The 18,398-nt window shown below is 32.4% G+C and overlaps 2 protein-coding genes across 2 annotated transcripts in view; both read right to left on the bottom strand.

Annotated features, from left to right (window-relative positions):
• The window catches only part of LOC124353450, a 95,294-nt gene extending 84,554 nt beyond the window's left edge, over positions 1–10,740 (bottom strand). Inside the window, exons 1-3 of the mRNA XM_046803292.1 lie at positions 10,626–10,740; positions 9,846–10,014; positions 6,367–6,495 (exon numbers count right to left, since the gene is read on the bottom strand). Coding sequence (XP_046659248.1) covers positions 6,367–6,495; positions 9,846–10,014; positions 10,626–10,636 — 309 coding nt within the window. The 5' untranslated portion in view covers positions 10,637–10,740. The remainder of the gene's footprint in view (positions 1–6,366; positions 6,496–9,845; positions 10,015–10,625) is intronic.
• Positions 10,741–13,696: 2,956 nt separating this feature from the next.
• On the bottom strand, positions 13,697–14,821 carry LOC124353439 (glycine-rich cell wall structural protein 1.0-like). Its single transcript, XM_046803281.1, has 2 exons — positions 14,492–14,821; positions 13,697–13,810 (listed from the first exon to the last, which is right to left on the bottom strand). Exons 1-2 carry the CDS (start codon positions 14,819–14,821, stop codon positions 13,748–13,750), a joined length of 393 nt encoding a protein of 130 aa, XP_046659237.1. The 3' UTR covers positions 13,697–13,747.
• Positions 14,822–18,398: the final 3,577 nt, after the last annotated feature.

Below are 18,398 nucleotides of genomic sequence, written 5' to 3'. Positions count from 1 at the left end.
ATCAAAGATGAGTAGGACAATTACTGTGGAAGGACAGAATCATGCCCTGAATAAATCTGTATTTAGTGTATAGATATTAAAATAACTAATTTCAGCATTGAAAAGTTGCAGAAAACGTGCTAAGCTTTTTAGCCTATGGAGTAGAGCCACTACTTTGCAACAGAGTAACTATTATTAAAATAAAATTATATTTTAAAATAGTGTATTTTATGCTATTTTTGTTGAATCAATGGAAATTTTTGGTTAACAGGTACTACCTTAATAATGACAGTCTGACTCGAACAAATAGTGCAAAATAGCTCTTTACACAACTTCCTGATCACAGTTACCATACCTGTAAGTATGTCTTTGAATACTGCCTAAGACACTTTACTAAGAAGAAGGTGTCTTATCCCTCCAATCCACATGGCAGTATTTTCAATTTTAAATTTATTAACTGAATACACTAACTATAAATTAATATAAATAAAGATTGAACTGAAATTAATTTAGCTGGAAACATTCACATTTTCCCAACTCAAAGTAAATTATATATTACTATCATAAGTAGAATATATATATATATATATATATATATATATATATATATGGCGGTTCTAGACCACTTTTGGGTGCAACAGAAAATCAATGTAAAATACTGTTCATTGAACCATAAACGAATCTGGGAAATGAAACAGTAAACCACGAATGAAAAATAACCGAATCTATATCTGTTTGCTTCTACTTTCTTAAGCTGTAAAATCTAATGTTGTCAAATTTGCTTTGATTGAATCAATGAAAAAAATCAAATGTCAAATCTGCTACGAATAAACGACAAATCTTCAAAATCTTTTATTCTACAAAATTATTCTAACACATTCTCTATCTTTTATTGTCTTCTTTCTTGTAAGAAGCAAGTGTAATTTATCATGTTTAAAAAAATTCTTTAATCTTTTTTTCATCTAAGTGACTTAAAAATCTATTTGGCAAATGCACTTTGAAATCTTCCAATTCTGAAATGATTGTAAACCCGAAATTATCTATTATTATCCAAATTCATGATTTTATACTTTTTTTATTCTTCTAAATCATTAAACTTCTTGTATTCTTTTAACTTGAATTCACCAACATCGTTCAACTCTTTAAAGAATCCCATTTAGATAGAAAAAATTTAAAGACGGAAAAAATGAAATTCACTAACCTTCACTCGAGAAGCCGTAATATGAGTAAACCTCTTTATTTTACGAGGTTTATCATTTACCTTTTCCAAGTGAACTATAAAATCATCGAGGATTTCTGGTTTAAAATCATAAACAAATTCTACATCCAGATAATGAAAAAATACAGGTAATATCTTTTCATAATAATTGTGTGTATTGGTACCTACAAACCTAATGTATTCTTTGAAAAGGAAAATAATTTATCTCAATGGTTCTAAGAGATAAGTAAAAATTCTTATTTTGTTTTCTAAATTCTGTAACAAATTGTGTTTGTTTTTCACCTCCGTATTGCAATTTTGTAAGCAGATTATTCAAATGTGTTAGTTTATTTCGAAATTTCTTAGGTTTAGGTTTTTCATAGAAAATTAAATTACAATCTCTACAAACTAAATATCTTTTATCAATAATTTCTCCTCGCATTTGATAATAATCGCAATAATAATCGCACTTGTAACAGTTGGCACTATACACTTCCATTTATACAGAAAGAATTTTATTATAAATGCTAGAACTAACTCTGCCGAGATATCAATTTTTTAGCACAAATGTTTGTGTTTACATTTCTACAACAGAGATAAATAGAAATTTCATTCTATTGTACAACTATTTAGGATATTATGTGTTTGATTATAAAGATCTTTACGGAAGAAATCGGGATTTTTCAGTGGCGAAAGAGTATATTTTTGAAGTTTTAGAAGGAATGAAAGAGAATAATATGAACATCATCAACTACTGAATTTCTCTAATATCGTTCTTAATTACGTCATATGATAAAAATTTCTCAGGAACAACAACATAACAAATCGCATTTGTAACAGCATTTTGAAAATCCATATTGATAATTATATCGTTCTTTGAACCAGAAATATTGGTCTCTTTGTTGTATCAATGACATAAATGGGTCTATTTGCTATAAATTCTTTGGGATTGTAATACATTTCCATATTTTTGTAGTAAACTTTCTTAAAATCTTGATACATCTGATACATAATTATGAAAAGACCTCCGAAAATGTTTAAATTTTGTAATTCATCTGGATAATAAGAACCATTCAATTTTACTCTGATACTTTTTACATCAAACTATCGATTTTTGAAGGATTTTTTTCTTGATTATTCTGTCTATCTATTTGAAAACCAACAATAATGAACTTGGGATTGAAGATATTTCTATAAATATTTGGGATATCGAATGAATAAGATGTTCCGGAAATACCTTTTTGTTCAATACATTGCCAATCTAGAAAATTAAACGTAATGTTTTGGGATTTTGTAATTTCATCAATCAACATAATTTTACTTGTAGTTTTATAATCAGTCATCGGCACTCTAATGAAAAACTCGTTTATTGTAATTTTACCATCAACTGGAATATCATTTCCAGTTTTTATTTTTAATATCGCATCATCATCTTCAGCTCTTATGAAACTAATGTAAAAACCACCTTTATAGATTGGAAACTTTACATTTTCAAAGAATCCTAAGCCGAAATGTGCTAAATCTCCAACCGCTTCAAATTGTCCAAATTTAAAAGTTGATTCAAAACTGTTTGAAAAAACATCACTTTCAGAATATGAAATGGTTCCTGTAATAGTACTTAATTGGCCATAATTTTCAATTTCTTCTATAAATTTATTATGTTTTCTTACTTCAATTTGAGAGAACAAAAACGGTACGAAATTATCAATCAATCTGACATCATTTGTTCCAAGATATGCTTGACCATCTTGTTTTGTTAAAGTTCCAGAAATATAAAACTGAAATTTAGACGAGCAAAAATTATCTCCAAAATCAATATTAAACTCAGTTCTTTTAGTCGGTTCATTGAAATGTTGTTTAATAATTGGATAAACATTTTTAAACTCTGCCCTCTCAATATCGCCTGAATACTTTATGTAGTCCGCCATTATTATTAAGAACAAATTTCAAATTTTTTACGAAATTTATGTCTTTTTTTCATCGATTTAATGTACGTTTTTATAAGAAAATATATAAATTTTAGTCGTTTATTAATGACCAGAAAATATATTGTCAGTCACAAATTTTTCGTATTGTTTTGCTCTGTCAACACGAGTGTCAGGGTTTTCAATAGCGCATCTTATTGAGTAAATAAAGTAAAAATAATTTTTTTATATTTACACAAGCTTTTTTTACCTTTATCTCTTGTGGTAAATCGATGTATGATCCAGCGTTCATAAATTCGTGTTTGTTAATGCTCAAAACCAATTGTTTACAACCTTTAAATGTCCATCCAGAACCTCTATTTGGATGATTCGTTTGTTCTCGATGTGATAATTTATCAAATTGTTTAGTAATAAAATCGTTTACGTCAAAGATTTCGTCAGCTTTTATAGTTAAATACATAAGACATGTTTGTGTTTCACCGTTCACTAAAATTCGTTCGTATTCACATTCTAAAGATAAATAACCTTTCATATTTTTAAAATTTTCGTGACATTTTTCGTTTAAACCTTTAATTTCGGGCCTCATAATTGATAGATATTTGTCAATTGGCATTAAATGATCGTTTAAATTTGTTAAAATGTATTGATTGAAAAGACCGTGCATATAGGATAAAACTTCGACATCAGTGATATTTTCAGGTTTTTCGATCATTTCAGACTAAGTTTTATCGTTTGTTTCAATGGATAGTTTTTCAGCGATTGAATGAATTTTTTCATCATTAAATAGATCTAAATTTTTCTTTTCAACTTTGAAATTTCTCTTTAATTCTCGTAACGTTTCTATGTTATACATGTTTTGGTGATCATCGATTTGATATAGATAGAAAAATATAGAATATATATATATATATATATATATATATATATATATATATATATATATATATATATATATAGAAAAATATAGATCTTTCAGTATTCAGTCAATTATTGAGATTTAAAAAAATGACAATAGATAAATGTAAACCAACGATTGTGCCTCACAAGGTGTGATATCACTAACGGATATGACGCAGGCGAAGCGATTATCAATCCTCGTGTCTTCCAACGTCATTGATAGTAAAGTAGTTTATACATGAAATACATATAGCGCATTCTTTCGGAACTAAAATGTTGGTAATGTAGATTGCTTTTAAGAATAAAAATTGTGTTGAAGTACATTTTTAAAACCTTTTTTTATTAAAATTAAAGATAATTTTACATATTTTTAATATGCATACATTTTGTTACTTGTAATTTTCAAATTATTTTCTTAAATTTTACTTCTCGATTGGATGTTGTAGTTTCTTGCTTAGTATATATGCCAGCGAATTCGATTTGGTCGGTTAGGAAGTTTAGGAAGTTCTAACTGTTTCAATGCGAGTGGCCATAGCGGAAAAACAAAAAGTTCAGAAGTATACAGTACGTATTCCGGAACCATTTCTCTATCCGTATCTCGCTCTTCTCTCTCTCTCTCTCTCTCTCTAGCCTGAATAAATGTCCTAGCCTATAAACGGCAGAAGTGATCGTGTCATAGGCATAAAAGAGAGAGCGAGAGAGAGAAAGAGAAAGAGGGAGGAGAAAAGGTCGACCGAGAAATGGTTTTGCACTTTTTGACTTTGAATTTTCACGTGTCTTTCATCATATCGTAATTAATTGGTCCATGGACAACTTTCCTCTTTTCTTCGTCAGAATCACACACACACACAATATATCTGTTTCGTAAATGTTTTTTCCATATAATTTATCCCAATCTACAACAAAAGCGTGATCTCTTATAAATTCCTTTTATAAATCTTGTTGTTTACAAAGACTTGTTAAAAAACGGGCTGTGTGGATATTCCTTGCATCGCGATATTGGGGTCTTAATATTTCAACAAATAAACAATGAAATTTTGCATAAAAGCGATGAAAAATGTCAGGTTGTTGGTGTTTTAGTTTATTTTGTAAAAATCGGAATATTTTTCTATTATTTAATTTAACATCTACTACACTTATCATATTTATACTCTCTAAGTTATCTGTAATAAATTGCGTTGAACACTTTTTAGTGCTTAAAAGTTTTCTGAATTCGTTTTCATTTAAGGAAAATATCAACTGTTGTTTAACATGTTTAGGTAATTGATAGAATTCTTTATAACTATTTCCTGTGCTAAGTTCTTTAAATGCTAGAAACTCAAGAGAATTTGTAGAGTTCATGTTGAATATTTAGTAGAATAGGTTTTTATTATAGTTGTTTTTTAGTAAAAATTTGTATTAAGATTTCAAAGATTTTTCGTTTATTCGCAGATTCGACAACATTTGATTTTTTCATTGATTAAAACAAAGTTAAATTTGACAACATTAGATTTTACAGCTTAAGAAAGTAGAAGCAAACATATATAGATTCGGTTAATTTTTCATTCGTGATTTACTGTTTAATTTCCCAGATTCATTTATGGTACATTGAACAAGATTTGACATTGAATTTCTGTTGCACCCAAAAGTGGTCTAGAACCGTCATAAATATATATTTTCTATTATTTTGTATTTGAACACACACACACACACACACACACACACACACACACACACACACACACACACACACACACACACACACACACACACACACACACACATTAAATTGTATAAATGGCAATAGCCTTATTTAATTTCAATAAACATTGAATCTTTTTGAATTAAACAAAGTACTTTTTGCGATTCAATATGTGTGTGTGTGTGTGTGTGTGTGTGTGTGTGTGTGTGTGTGTGTGTGCGTGCGTGCGTGCGTGCGTGCGTGCGTGCGTGCGTGCGCGCGTGTGTGTGTGGCAGATACAAATGGTCAAAGACAATATAATTGAATTATAAAAAGTAAGGGATCTGTGGTGTAGTGGTAGCACACTCACCTGCAAAGTAAGAGATCCAGGTTCGAGTCCCGGCAGAGCAAGTACTTTTTGTAATTCAATTTGTTTTAATTAAACTAATCTATTACCATTTATACAAATTTAATGAATATATATATATATATATATATATATATATATATATATATATATATATTAGGCAATATTAATTTACTTAGTTAATATTTTTCTTAATCTTAGTCCTAAAATTATAAACTCAGCCTAAATACATTTGGCTTTCAAGCCCCTAATTTTAAAATATGTACAGAAATACAACATTTCAACAGCCTCAAAATAATAACTAAGCTCCAATAAGTACAATGAAAGGGTTGATTTTTACCTCTCCTCCTGTAGCAGGGGCCACTGAGGAATATCTTGTGTCACAAACCACATCTGTTAAAGTTCTTTGTGGTTCCTTGGAAACTCCAGGAAAAGAGGTATCACAGTCATGGGCAAAATATCTATAGACCTGAAAAAGAAAATATTTGCAGTTCATTGTTGTAGTAAAAGAGATCATCTGAATTTATTAATGAATAAATTGTAGGAAAAAACTTAACTGAATTTAGAATTACTAGTGTTACAGTTCTGTTAGTAACTTCTCCACTTCTCTGAGCAAATTTATGAGAGCTAAAAGGAGCTCATAATCATAGATAGATATAGTATAACTAGAGAAATACTATCATCCTTAGAAGTGACATTAGTTATAACTCCAGCATGAAAGGCCATTGTGTAATTGGCATCGATGGATATACAGCAAAAATGTACATGATTGTATAAGTGGTACATGAAAGAGTAAATATTTTCCATCGCAAAAAAATCGCATGGCTGCAAAGAAGAACCGATATCAATACTGATACTTTTAAGATTTTATATCAGTTTACTTCATAAAATTTGTTGTAAATTGGAACATGAAGATATCCAACAATTCTGAAGAGACTCCCTTTATTACTTGTATATAGTGTACTCATCATAAAAACAGTTTAGTTAAATAGACTCATTAATAATACATTATTCAGTTTCTAGTTAATTTCTGAACAGAATGTTAAATAAATATATATTTTAGGATCATGTGCACAGGAATTTGTATTAATTTGTTATTTGTCCCTTAAATAAATAAAATATATGTATACTATTTTCTTACAAACTGACATATACAAATACTTTTTAAGGAATAAAATGCTACAAAGTACACATTTTTAAACGAACATAAAAATTTGAACACTATGAAATTGATGCTATATACAACTGAAATCACAGTTAATATTTAGACATCAATGCAATTTTTAACTTTTGGAGATATTATAAATTTGTAAGTTAAATTTGAAAAAATGTTAATTACTTAATTTTTATAATACTTATTATTAAAATATTTAAAAAAAGATACATATGACAGTTAAGGTTCAAACAATTGATAAAAAAACTCCATCACAAAGACTAAAATACTGCTACACTACAGTAAATTTACATGCCACCTTGTAGCGTTTTTAAAGCTACATTGGTTTATATTTTTTACTAAAACTTAAATTAAATGAAAATTTTAGGATTGAAATATTGGGATTTAATTTTAGATTAGATTGTGAAAAGTCAGAGTAACAACGAACGTGTAATCCTTTGGCAAGTCAGTACTGGTAGTTTTAAATTATTAGGAAGGCAAGTTGACTGCCTTAAATTGGTTAGAACTTGTCTTGTTGCGACTATTGTTCTCCTTGTTTGATACATCTGGACCAATGAGAGAACACCGCGGATGTCCTGCAAAGTTGATTAGAAAGGGAAGTATTTAAGCGCCCGCTCATAATTGTCGCCCTTCTTTTTTTTAATTTTCTTAATTTTTCCGCGAGGGATTTTGAGGTAAGCACCAAATTTATTGTACGTTTATTGAAATTGTCTTCCAGATCTGATATTAAATTAATTTTGTTGTTTTTTTTATAGGAAAAAATTAAATTCGTAGAAACAACAGAGAAATCTGCATAATTAATTCTCGATGAACAATAGAGCATAATAGAATCATACAAAATACAGTTGGTTCAATCTTGCGAGAAAGGTGAATTAATAACTTTAATTGAAAGTGGGAAATTTAGTAATTTGTTAATATTTAACTAGAACTGTTTTATTGTGAATTATTAATTGGAAATTAATTGAACATTAATAATAGTTTGAGAGAGTTGTAATCTGAATTGCAGAGACTAGAAAGTTAAGGCTCAACTAGAGTAAAGATAAGTTTAAATTTTTATTTTTTGAATTGTGAGTGTACTTAGAAGTGAACATTTTTATTTTAGTTATTTCCAAGTGGTATTCGATTTTTATTTTAAAACTTTATTATTTTATTTTAGAAGAGCGCTCTGATTTTTAGTTTGATGTATTTGATTAATATTAATATTTCTTGTCAAAGGAACTTTTAAATTCACTAAACGGTTTGTCAATTCTTTGTGGAAAATAGAGTGATGAAAATTCTGAAACGTTGAACTTATTAATTTGCCAGTTTAAAATAAATCCATTTTTTTATTTAGAACTGTGTTTTTTATTTTAGACAAACCAGATAATATTTAATAGTTAACCAATTTAGTAGTAAATTGCACTGAATATTCACTTGGAGCTTACTAATAAAAAAATATTTTATATCGTCTTGGATGTCTCATTGATAATTTAAATATTAATACTCTGGAATATTAATATCTACAATCCAAGTAGTTATACACCTCTAGGTTAAGTAAAGCTACGCCGTCAGGCACAGGCAACTAAGTGATTGATTTTAAGGGAGTTAAAATTGGGCTCTATATATACATATATATATATATATATATATATATATATATATATATATATATATATACAGCTTTGTTGAAACAAGTGTTCAGTTGACCAATTACTTCTATAGAATAAAATGTAAGCTGTCCAAGTAAAGAAATTACAAATTTCCAGGGTGACTAAATGTTCATCTGACCAAGTAATTTGTCATTGTGAGAAGCAGAATGTACTGACAAACAGAATGTACATTGTATACTGACTTAGGAAACTATATGAACTATTTAGAGTTGTTTAATCTATATTAAAGATACGTAAAGCCTTTGAGGTCTTTTTCGTTTAAGGGCCAGCACAAAAGACCCTAGCTTGCCTATTCAAAACTCAGATCACGCGATGCTTGCCCGCTGCGCAGCGCTTTGCGCTGTTTGCTCTTTTAGAAAAAAAAATTAACTCAAGCTTGCAAAGTCCAAGCCCAGATCAACTCACCACGCTTTACAGAACTAACGCAGGTTTCATTACAGGCAAAAGATAAGCGGCGCGCGTTTATCACTGATCAGATAAGACGAGTTTATACTAGAAGTAGTACCTGGACTACTGCCCTACGAACTAATAACACCAAAAATACGATGCACTGTCAGTCAGGTATAGTATGTTTGTAAGGTGCTGGCCCTTAAACGAAAAAGACCCAGCCTTTGTTTAAAAATATCTGGAATTATCGGAAAGACATTCAATAAATTATTAATGTTTTGCACTTTAAAAAACCTATTTACTTTAGAATTAGCTGAACAACTATGCTTTAATAATGATTTCAACTATATTTGTATTTATTACATTACAGAACTATCGGTAAAAATTTGTTTTTAACATATAATAATTTACCTTGACCACTGACCTGACCTAGTGAGTTTATGAGCTAGACAATCATAGCCTTCTATCTGCATTACTACAATTATTTTTTTATTGCAATGCAAACAAATAATTGGGAAAATATTTGGTCTTCAGCAACACCCATAACATAAGTAACGTTAATTAATTTACAATATTAAGAATATTGTATGATACAAACAAACAGTCTACCTGCCATGTTTTTCCAAAGTCGTTTGAATATTCAATTAACATCGCTGCTGGACGGAATGTTTTGAAAGTTATTATGAGATGTGTAAAATGAAATTCAGCCTCCAAGTCTAACTGAATGGTGACATTTTCTACTCCGTTCTCTGACTGCCACCATGTCCGTTTGTTTGTCCTGAAAGACAACCAAAATAACTTGTGAGATTGTAATAATGCATGGGCATAAAAACAACTTGTACAGGCTAATCCTTAAACATCATACTATTTCCAGACAAATCAAACTGTTTTTTTTTAGCTACCTTTTATAACATTTTGGAGCTACCTTTTACAACCAAGTAGAGGCTACAGGGTGGGGGGTGTCTGGAGAGGATAAATAACCTAGTAGGAAGAAGAGGTGTCTTAGGAGTCCTTCTCAAAAATGTGACCCTCACATACTTTCAGAAACTATTTTTAGATAGGATGCTAACATAAATTTTTGTATATTATGACTTTATGTTTGTTTCTCCTAAAGAACATAACATTCCTGGTAATTTTATTTTATATATTTGATTATTCACTGTTATTTAACTGAAATTTAATTAAATTGTTATTATATTCAGTATGTTCTTGAAGTGAACTTTAATGAGTTAGTAATTTAACGTTGCAAAAGTATAGTACGAAAACACACCATTTCGGCCTCAATTCTAATAATATCCCAGAAAATGCCTGTACATTTAAAGATCACATTCCTGTGGCTAATTATCTTTAATCCATTTAAAGTATAAAAGTTAAAATTACAAGGATTACCATAGGTTCATCCTGTATACAATATTCTCAATTCTGTGGCTGAGAGCTGATTGCGTGCTTGCCTGAGAACGTGAATCGCACCAGAAACACTTCTTCCTCTCTTCTAAAAGTGTCACAATACAGTAGCGTTCCTAAAACATCATAAAAAAACTAAAAACTATAGGTTGACGCAGCAGTAGTTAGAATTACCGGTTAGACTTTGCCGCTGTATAACAGCTCAATTACTTTCCCATACAGACATGTATCAAATGACTGGACAATGCTGTTGAAGGCAATCAGACAGAAAGGTTACTTAAAATGTCATAAATTAAAATAGTCATAGAATAACATTGTACAGTAATAACAATGTACTGTAAAATTCTTTTATTTTTTTACTCCCTTAATTCTTTACAATTTTAATTTATAAGAAATACAGATAAAATCGACTCCTTAAAATAATAGCTAAAGTAACAATAAAAATAATTGTATTCATAAAATAGATATTTTAAACTCAGAATACACAATATAACAAAATTTGCTCAGAAATTAAAACAATTCAAGTCCAATGGAATCTTAAATTATTAATGGAAACGTCATTGTTACAAATCTTTTTATGATAAAATCTTTAATTCGATCCCCTTTGAAACAAATTAGTAATATTCTACTTCCTTAAGTAATCCACCCAAGGATTTCCAATGTATATCAGTTATAAAAACTTTTAATTTTAGTTTCTCCTTATTACACATATTCTTTTACCAGATTATATTACCTCAGTAGTGTTGTATATTTTACAACAAGAGAAATGGTATGCCACCAGTTCAACCATTTCTATGAGACTATGCACGGGTGTATTTGCTCACCTAATCTTAGAGTGATGGAGCAGCAAATTTTTGGTTTGAAATATTAATAGTTTAATTAAAACAAATGAAAATGATAAAAAAGATATATGACTCATTCACATTTTACAATAACATGAAGGATGGACTTTAGTGATCCAATTTTAGATTTCATATAGCAGGAAGAATATGGCATTAGACTGACTAAACGAGTACACCTAGTAAACCTACAGACTGCCATGCTCACTCCACTTTTGATTAACCAAATTCTTACAGTACAAACAACTGTCACCTCCCACATCTGACTGGCTACCCACCTTCAAACGTACTGTACTCCAGTTGAGTGCTGCTATTATAAGAATGAATGGTCATTTCCTCGTGAAATTTATTAAATAAGTGTAGTGGGTACGGCGGTTATCGCAAGATAACCAGATCAAGCAACGCCGAGCGTGGCTGCTGCTTGGACAGGTGACCGCTGAGCGATCCTGTCCTTGCAAGCGGCCATTGGTGGTGGTTCGGAAGTCACCTTTAAGCCGTTGGTCCCCAGGTTAAGTGTTAGAGAGGGCTTCTTAGCCCTAACTTCGCCTGGTAAAATAAGACATTCTTTACTTTTTTTTTTACTTTTAAATAAGTAATAGAATTATTGAAGTGCTTACAAGTTATAATTTAAATTATGTCTATTGTTTATTGGAGTCAGATGGGCCTATCCTCGCAATGTTAATTTGATGAATTTTAGGTACCATTATCTTAAAAACTATAAATGGTAGCCAGTTAATTTTTTTTATTCTGCTCCTTGTACTTTTCTTAACATTTTGAATACAGGGTTATAAAAAATCTTTTCAGATAAACGTGTGACATTTTTTTTTCTTTTTATGCAAAAAATATCATAAAAAATTACAATTTACTCTGATGTATAAAATTAAGTACTGAATATAAGGCAATAATATGTATTCAAAATGTAGATTATTACTTAGGGAACAAATTAAAAAAAGAATCAACAGGCTACATATAATAGTTTTTGAGAAAAGTGTACCTATCCAACAAAAAACATAGTTTTACAGAAAACGCATTTGAAGTTCATTGTAACCAACTCTATAAAAATACAAAAATAAACTATAGTTAAAAGTATCCAGGGGCATATGCTGGGTTATCTGGATCCTCTTCTTCCTCAAGCAACTCTTCCAGTCTTAATTTGGTTAATTTTGCCCTCTGCCGGCATTTCTTTTCTAATTCCTCGATGGCATTTTCTGCTTGTCGGATTCGGATCTGTTTAATTTGTCTGACCAAATTGTTGCCAGGCTTGTAGCCTAATTGTTAAAGCTAAACATCTCACAATATTACCTTGTCTGAAGCAAGCAACAGCCTGATATACACCTAGTTCAAGGGTTGACCTTAGCATAAATGTATTTTTAGGAAGTCGAGGCCAAATTATGTTGTTGACGGATTCATTGGGGTTTTGTGTACCTCCGTGTAAACATTTCCTTAGAAGGTCTGGTGAAGCCAAGTCCCTAAATATTGGTTTTATTTTGTCCATTACCACTTTAGGCAGGTGGAAATGATCTTTATGATCATAGGCCTCCCTATTGGCCATCGCTCTCTGGTACTTGCACGTCAAAATCTCTTTGCAATTCTTTAGAAAAACAGCTATAAAAAATAACTAACCATCAGAAAATCGTAAGTGAAGTATTTTCTGAAAAAGAATGAAACAAGGAATACAAAATCACAAAAAAACAATTTTCGGTAATAAAAGGTTTTGCCCATCCGAGTCCCCTTAGAAGATAAAATCAAGGGACTAAATTAAAGCACAAAAACTTAATTTATGCATCAGCAATAACATTTCCAAGAACAGTGCAAAAGATGTTACAGACAATTACGAAACTTGATTAGGTCTAAATGGGATAACATATGTAGTGAGAACAATGAGAATTCTACACAACAGGACAAAATAATCACACCTCTCTGAATAACAATGCTAGTTTGAAAATTATGTCCAAATTATGTACATTCCTTCCGATCTGAAAACATTTACAATCTAAATCTAAAAACTCAGACGAACCTTATAAAGCATAAATATTACGCATGTAAAGTTATTAGTGTAGGTAGAGACTAATCAACTATTGAGATGAAATATTAAAGTTTTTCAAGGTATTTTGAACAGAATAATGTTACAACAAGACCAGTGAGGACGGTAAACCATTGCAGATAATACATCAGATATCATCAATAATGTTTAATGTTATAATATTGTTACCCTGTGTCCTTTTAAACCACATGTTGACGACGCAGAGAGTTTATTCTCTCGACCAATCAGCAGGTTTCCTGTTGCTGGATAACACGAACTCCTCTCACAAGGTGAATGCCTCTGGTGACCTGTGAAGTATTACATAATATTATCATCTATTATGTGTTTTTTATAAAAAAGTCAATCTGACATTCTACTCTTCGCCTTGTTAAGTTGAACAGTTTTAGGTCTATTAGATGAGCAAAATATTTTGAGCACTGTCTGGATCAATCTGGCAATCATTTAATTATCAGTCTGACATAGTAAGCACTGACCCAAGCTAGCTAGCAACATGATAAGAAAAAAAAACTTATCACTATTCAGATAATTTCAAACATCTTCTTAAATCAAAATGGGTTTACTCAATAGCACTACACAAACTTTGTATAAGTAATGTACTCTTATTTCTACACCATTTAACTTGAGAATCCAATAACCAACTGATATAACTGTTTATCAATCTGTACGTACCATAAAAACATTACATACATTAAAACATGACACTTTGGTATTAAAATAAGACTGATCTAAAACCAATACAAAAAGTAAACGTTCAACAAATTAAATCAACAATTCATTGACTTATGTTAAGAATAATCAAAACTTGTAGTCTGCAGCTATAAACAATATTAATTTTTATTTGAGAACGTATGTTCAAATATTTAGCTCAATATTTTAATGATTTTATTTCACATCAATTAACTGCTAATGTGGGCAACAATTTATATTAATACCTGTTAATTGTACCAAAAATCAACTTCATACATAACCATAGTTAAAATCAACCAGTTGAGCGCCTCGACTGCTGCGGCCAAGAAGGCTGAGGTTGCTCCTGACACCCGCACTGCCGTCCCACCAATGCTGCAGCCGCCGCCGCCACCACCGTCACTGCCGCCGTCACTGCAGCCACCGCCGCCACCACCGTCACTGCCGCCGCCACTGCCACCGCCGACGCCACCACCGTCGCGGCCGCCGCCACCGTCACTACCGCCGCCTCCGCCACCGTCACTGCCACCGCCGCCGCCACCGTCACCGCCACCGTCAGACTCTATACAGTTGATTCCAGAGCCCCCGATGCCGATATCTTGTGACGACGCCATGAAGGAAGATGGAAGAAACGGCCCTGTTGTCCATTCTGCAGCTTCAAATTTACAAGGGCAAAGAATTGAGACTGCTTTTTTAGGGACCCCTCTTTAAATCAGCGGACAAAAATGGCAAACAATCGCCTTCAAAAACGAACATACTCAAAAATTTACAAATAAATTGAACTGAAACTACTTCATCAAAATGCTCACTTTCCAACCAACAAATTGGAAGAAATTCAACTCATGTGCGAGGATCTCAAAACAGATCTTCTTGTTGTCACTGAAAACGGTTTCAACAGTGATAACATCGCACTGTGCAAAATTCCAAATTATAAATTGGCTTCCGCGTACTGTAGACCCTACTCCATAGGAGGAAATGTTGCTATTTTTATAAAACAAAATTTCACGTTTGCCCCCTTTCCGATCCAAGAATCACTCGAAAAAGATTATGAAGCAGTCGGAATCAAAATTGAAACAGACAAATCAAAATTAGTAGTGATCGGAATATATAGGTCTCCCAGTGGAAACGAAGATATGTTTTTTTCAAAATTCGAACAGTTACTGACAGACCTGACTGATCAACGTCAGGAATATGTCGTGATGGGGGATTTCAACATTGACGCGTTGGACAACACACACCATTCCACAGTTCGATTAGTTGATTTACTTAGGTCATTCGACCTGGAGTTGTTAGTCAAAACTCCGACAAGAGTGACGGCTACAACCCAATCGGCTATCGACAACATCATCACTAATCATCCAAGTGTCGCGGTATCTGTGGTAAACACAGCTATATCTGACCACTACGGGCAAGAAGCTGTCGTCAGTGGAATGAAACTTGAAAGGGAGCCCAAAATTAACCAAACAATAAGAGACACAAGGCCAGAAAACATCGCTCACCTCAACACTTCCCTGTCAACAGAAAAGTGGAGTTTCCTTCACTCTTCTCAATCTGTAGAGCAGCAGTTCAAAACATTTAACGACGTCCTAAATTTCCATATTAACACATGCCGCCCTACAAAAACGATTAATATTTGCGAAAAAACGTCAAAAAACAGATGGATCACAAAAGGTATTCTGGTCTCGAGAGAGAAAGTGAAATTTTTCTCTGAAATTAACAAACGTACTTGTAATGAAAATTTCAAAACATTCTTCAAAAAATACAAAAACATTTACAGGAAGGTGATCCAAGCTGCGAAAGCATACGATGTCTCAAAATCTATTCTATCTTCTAAACATATTTCAAAAACAACTTGGGACATCATTAACAATAAAACAAAAGTTAAAAAACAAATCAAAATTAAAAATGGGAATAAACTTGTGGAGGATGGAACTGAGGTTGCCAATCAGTTTAACGAATTTTTCGCATCCGTTGCTGTTGGGCAAAGTCCTCGGCCGTCTGAACCGCAAGTACGTCCCTCGCGAAGACAGAGTCCAGCAGCCTCAATGTTGCTGACGCCTGTCACTGAGGATGAGCTTCACCGAATTATTCAGCAGCTCCCAGCCAAAAAGTCAAATGATCTTAGTCTAATGTCCACATGGCTCATCAAACAATGCTGCAAGCATTTGGTGAGACCTTTAAATAAATTGGTAAATTCTTCATTCCAAACAGGAGTTTTCCCCTCCCTCCTGAAGATTGCAAAATTTGTTCCAATTTTCAAAAAAGACGATCAATTTTCAATCAATAACTATCGGCCTGTCTCAATTTTGCCAGTATTGAGTAAAATTTTTAAAAAGCTTTTTCTCATAAGAATGCTTCAATTTTTGGACAAATACAGTCAGCTCTCAAATGAACAATTTGGATTCAGAAAGGGCAAATCGACGACAGACGCAGTAGTGAGTCTTGTCGATATGATTGTAGAGGGAATAGAATGTCGGAACCACACAATGAGTGTGTTCTTAGACTTGTCCAAAGCATTCGACTGCGTTGACCATAGCATACTGCTCGACAGACTTGGGTCCCATGGCATCAGAGGCGTGCCCCTTAAATGGCTTAGCTCATTTCTAAGTCAGATCCCAAGTTGTCCAAATATCAAATCAATCGTCAAAACCAATAGAACTGAGGTACGGTGTTCCCCAGGGATCCATTCTCAGTCCTGTGCTTTTCCTGCTTTATGTCAACGACATAGGATCATCACTTCTGCATGGAGGACTAGTGCAGTATGTTGATGATACGAGTCTCTGTTTCAGTGCAAGATCAAGTGAAGTGTTGGAACAACAGGCCTTTGTTGACATCAATAACTGTGTACAATACTTCCAAAGCCTCAATCTCACAACAAACTCCTCAAAATCCAACGTTTTAAATTTTGCTTTGCGCGATGTAGGCAACCATTGTGGATCTGCCGTCTTGTTAGCTGGTTCCACACTGGAAGAAGTCTTCTCTTCAACATTCCTAGGAATACACCTTGATCGAGGGTTGACTTGGAATGAACACATCAATCATGTTTGTGCAAAAATTTCCTCAGGCATTTATGTCTTGAGATCCTTAGCAAAATACTGCCCAAGTCAGGTACTGATAACGGCGTATTATGGCTTAATTTACCCCCATTTGTCTTACGGAGTGGTCCTGTGGGGAGCGTGCGCAAGCTCTCAGTTTCAGAGAGCATTCAAACTCCAAAAAAAACTATTCGAATAATTGCAAAAATAAAATTCAGAGAGTCGTGCAGGCAAGCTTTTAAGGAATTACAGCTGTTAACTCTCCCGTGTCTGTACATTTTAGAAACCACTTTGTTTTGTATGTATAAGTGTGCCTTAACCAGAGGCCGCGGCCGGGAGATACATACGCATGAGACACGAGGTAGAGAATTACTACTAACTGCAAGCCACAGAACAGTGGTTTTTGAACACCTGCCCTCACAGGCAGGTGTTAATTTTATTGACTGCCAAATTCAATAAAAAATTCCCTAACGCCCAAGGCGTTCAAAAGGCGCCTTAAACACCTCTTGGTGTTACAAGCATTTTATAATGCAGGGGAGTTTTTAGCATTTAACTGAGAGACCGCCCAATTACACGACTGATTCTGCTGTTTAAAGTGGGATATATTGGCGAAGGATGAAAGGTGCGAAGTGTAAAATTGTATGTGTGAATGAGAATTTTGTGGCATGAATGTAATCAATTTTAGATTAAAATTTGTGACGTTTGCTATACATTGTAATATTGTCGCTGCAATAAAGCTGATTTTATTTGATTTGATTTGATATAGTATTAAACTATTGTCAACATAGACTTTACAAACCCTGTTGAGAGATTTAAACAGCAAAGCGCTCATAAAGAATACATAAAGACAGATTACATCGTATTAATCATAAATCCATTTTATGAAAGATAAAACTCATACAGTAAAAGTGAAGAAATATTCTTACTATTAAAAATTGTCAAGGAAAGTTGAAACATAGACGTAGAACAACATTGACAAATCAAGTTTCTATGACGTATAAATCCCAAATTGTTCTCTGAACTGCGTCACCAAGAATAAAGTTGAACTTTGCAAATCGTTACCGCACTTTTCGCCACTTAACACAAATTAATGGATGTAGTGTCAAGTGTGCAAGAGGCCTGGAGAAATGGCGGTAATTAATCTCCGCCTCTGTTA

The sequence above is a fragment of the Homalodisca vitripennis genome, chromosome 1 (assembly GCF_021130785.1).
Source record: "Homalodisca vitripennis isolate AUS2020 chromosome 1, UT_GWSS_2.1, whole genome shotgun sequence".
Classification (NCBI taxonomy): domain Eukaryota; kingdom Metazoa; phylum Arthropoda; class Insecta; order Hemiptera; family Cicadellidae; genus Homalodisca; species Homalodisca vitripennis.
Note: the sequence above shows the minus strand (reverse complement) of the source record. Positions and strands in the feature narration are given on the sequence as shown.

Coding starts and splice junctions, on each gene's coding strand:
- LOC124353439 (XM_046803281.1), bottom strand. CDS start 14,821: ATGGCGTCGTCACAAGATATCGGCATCGGGGGCTCTGGAATCAACTGT. Junction 13,811..14,491: donor ACTGGTTGATTTTAACTATG/GTTATGTATGAA, acceptor AATACTTCACAG/GTCACCAGAGGCATTCACCT.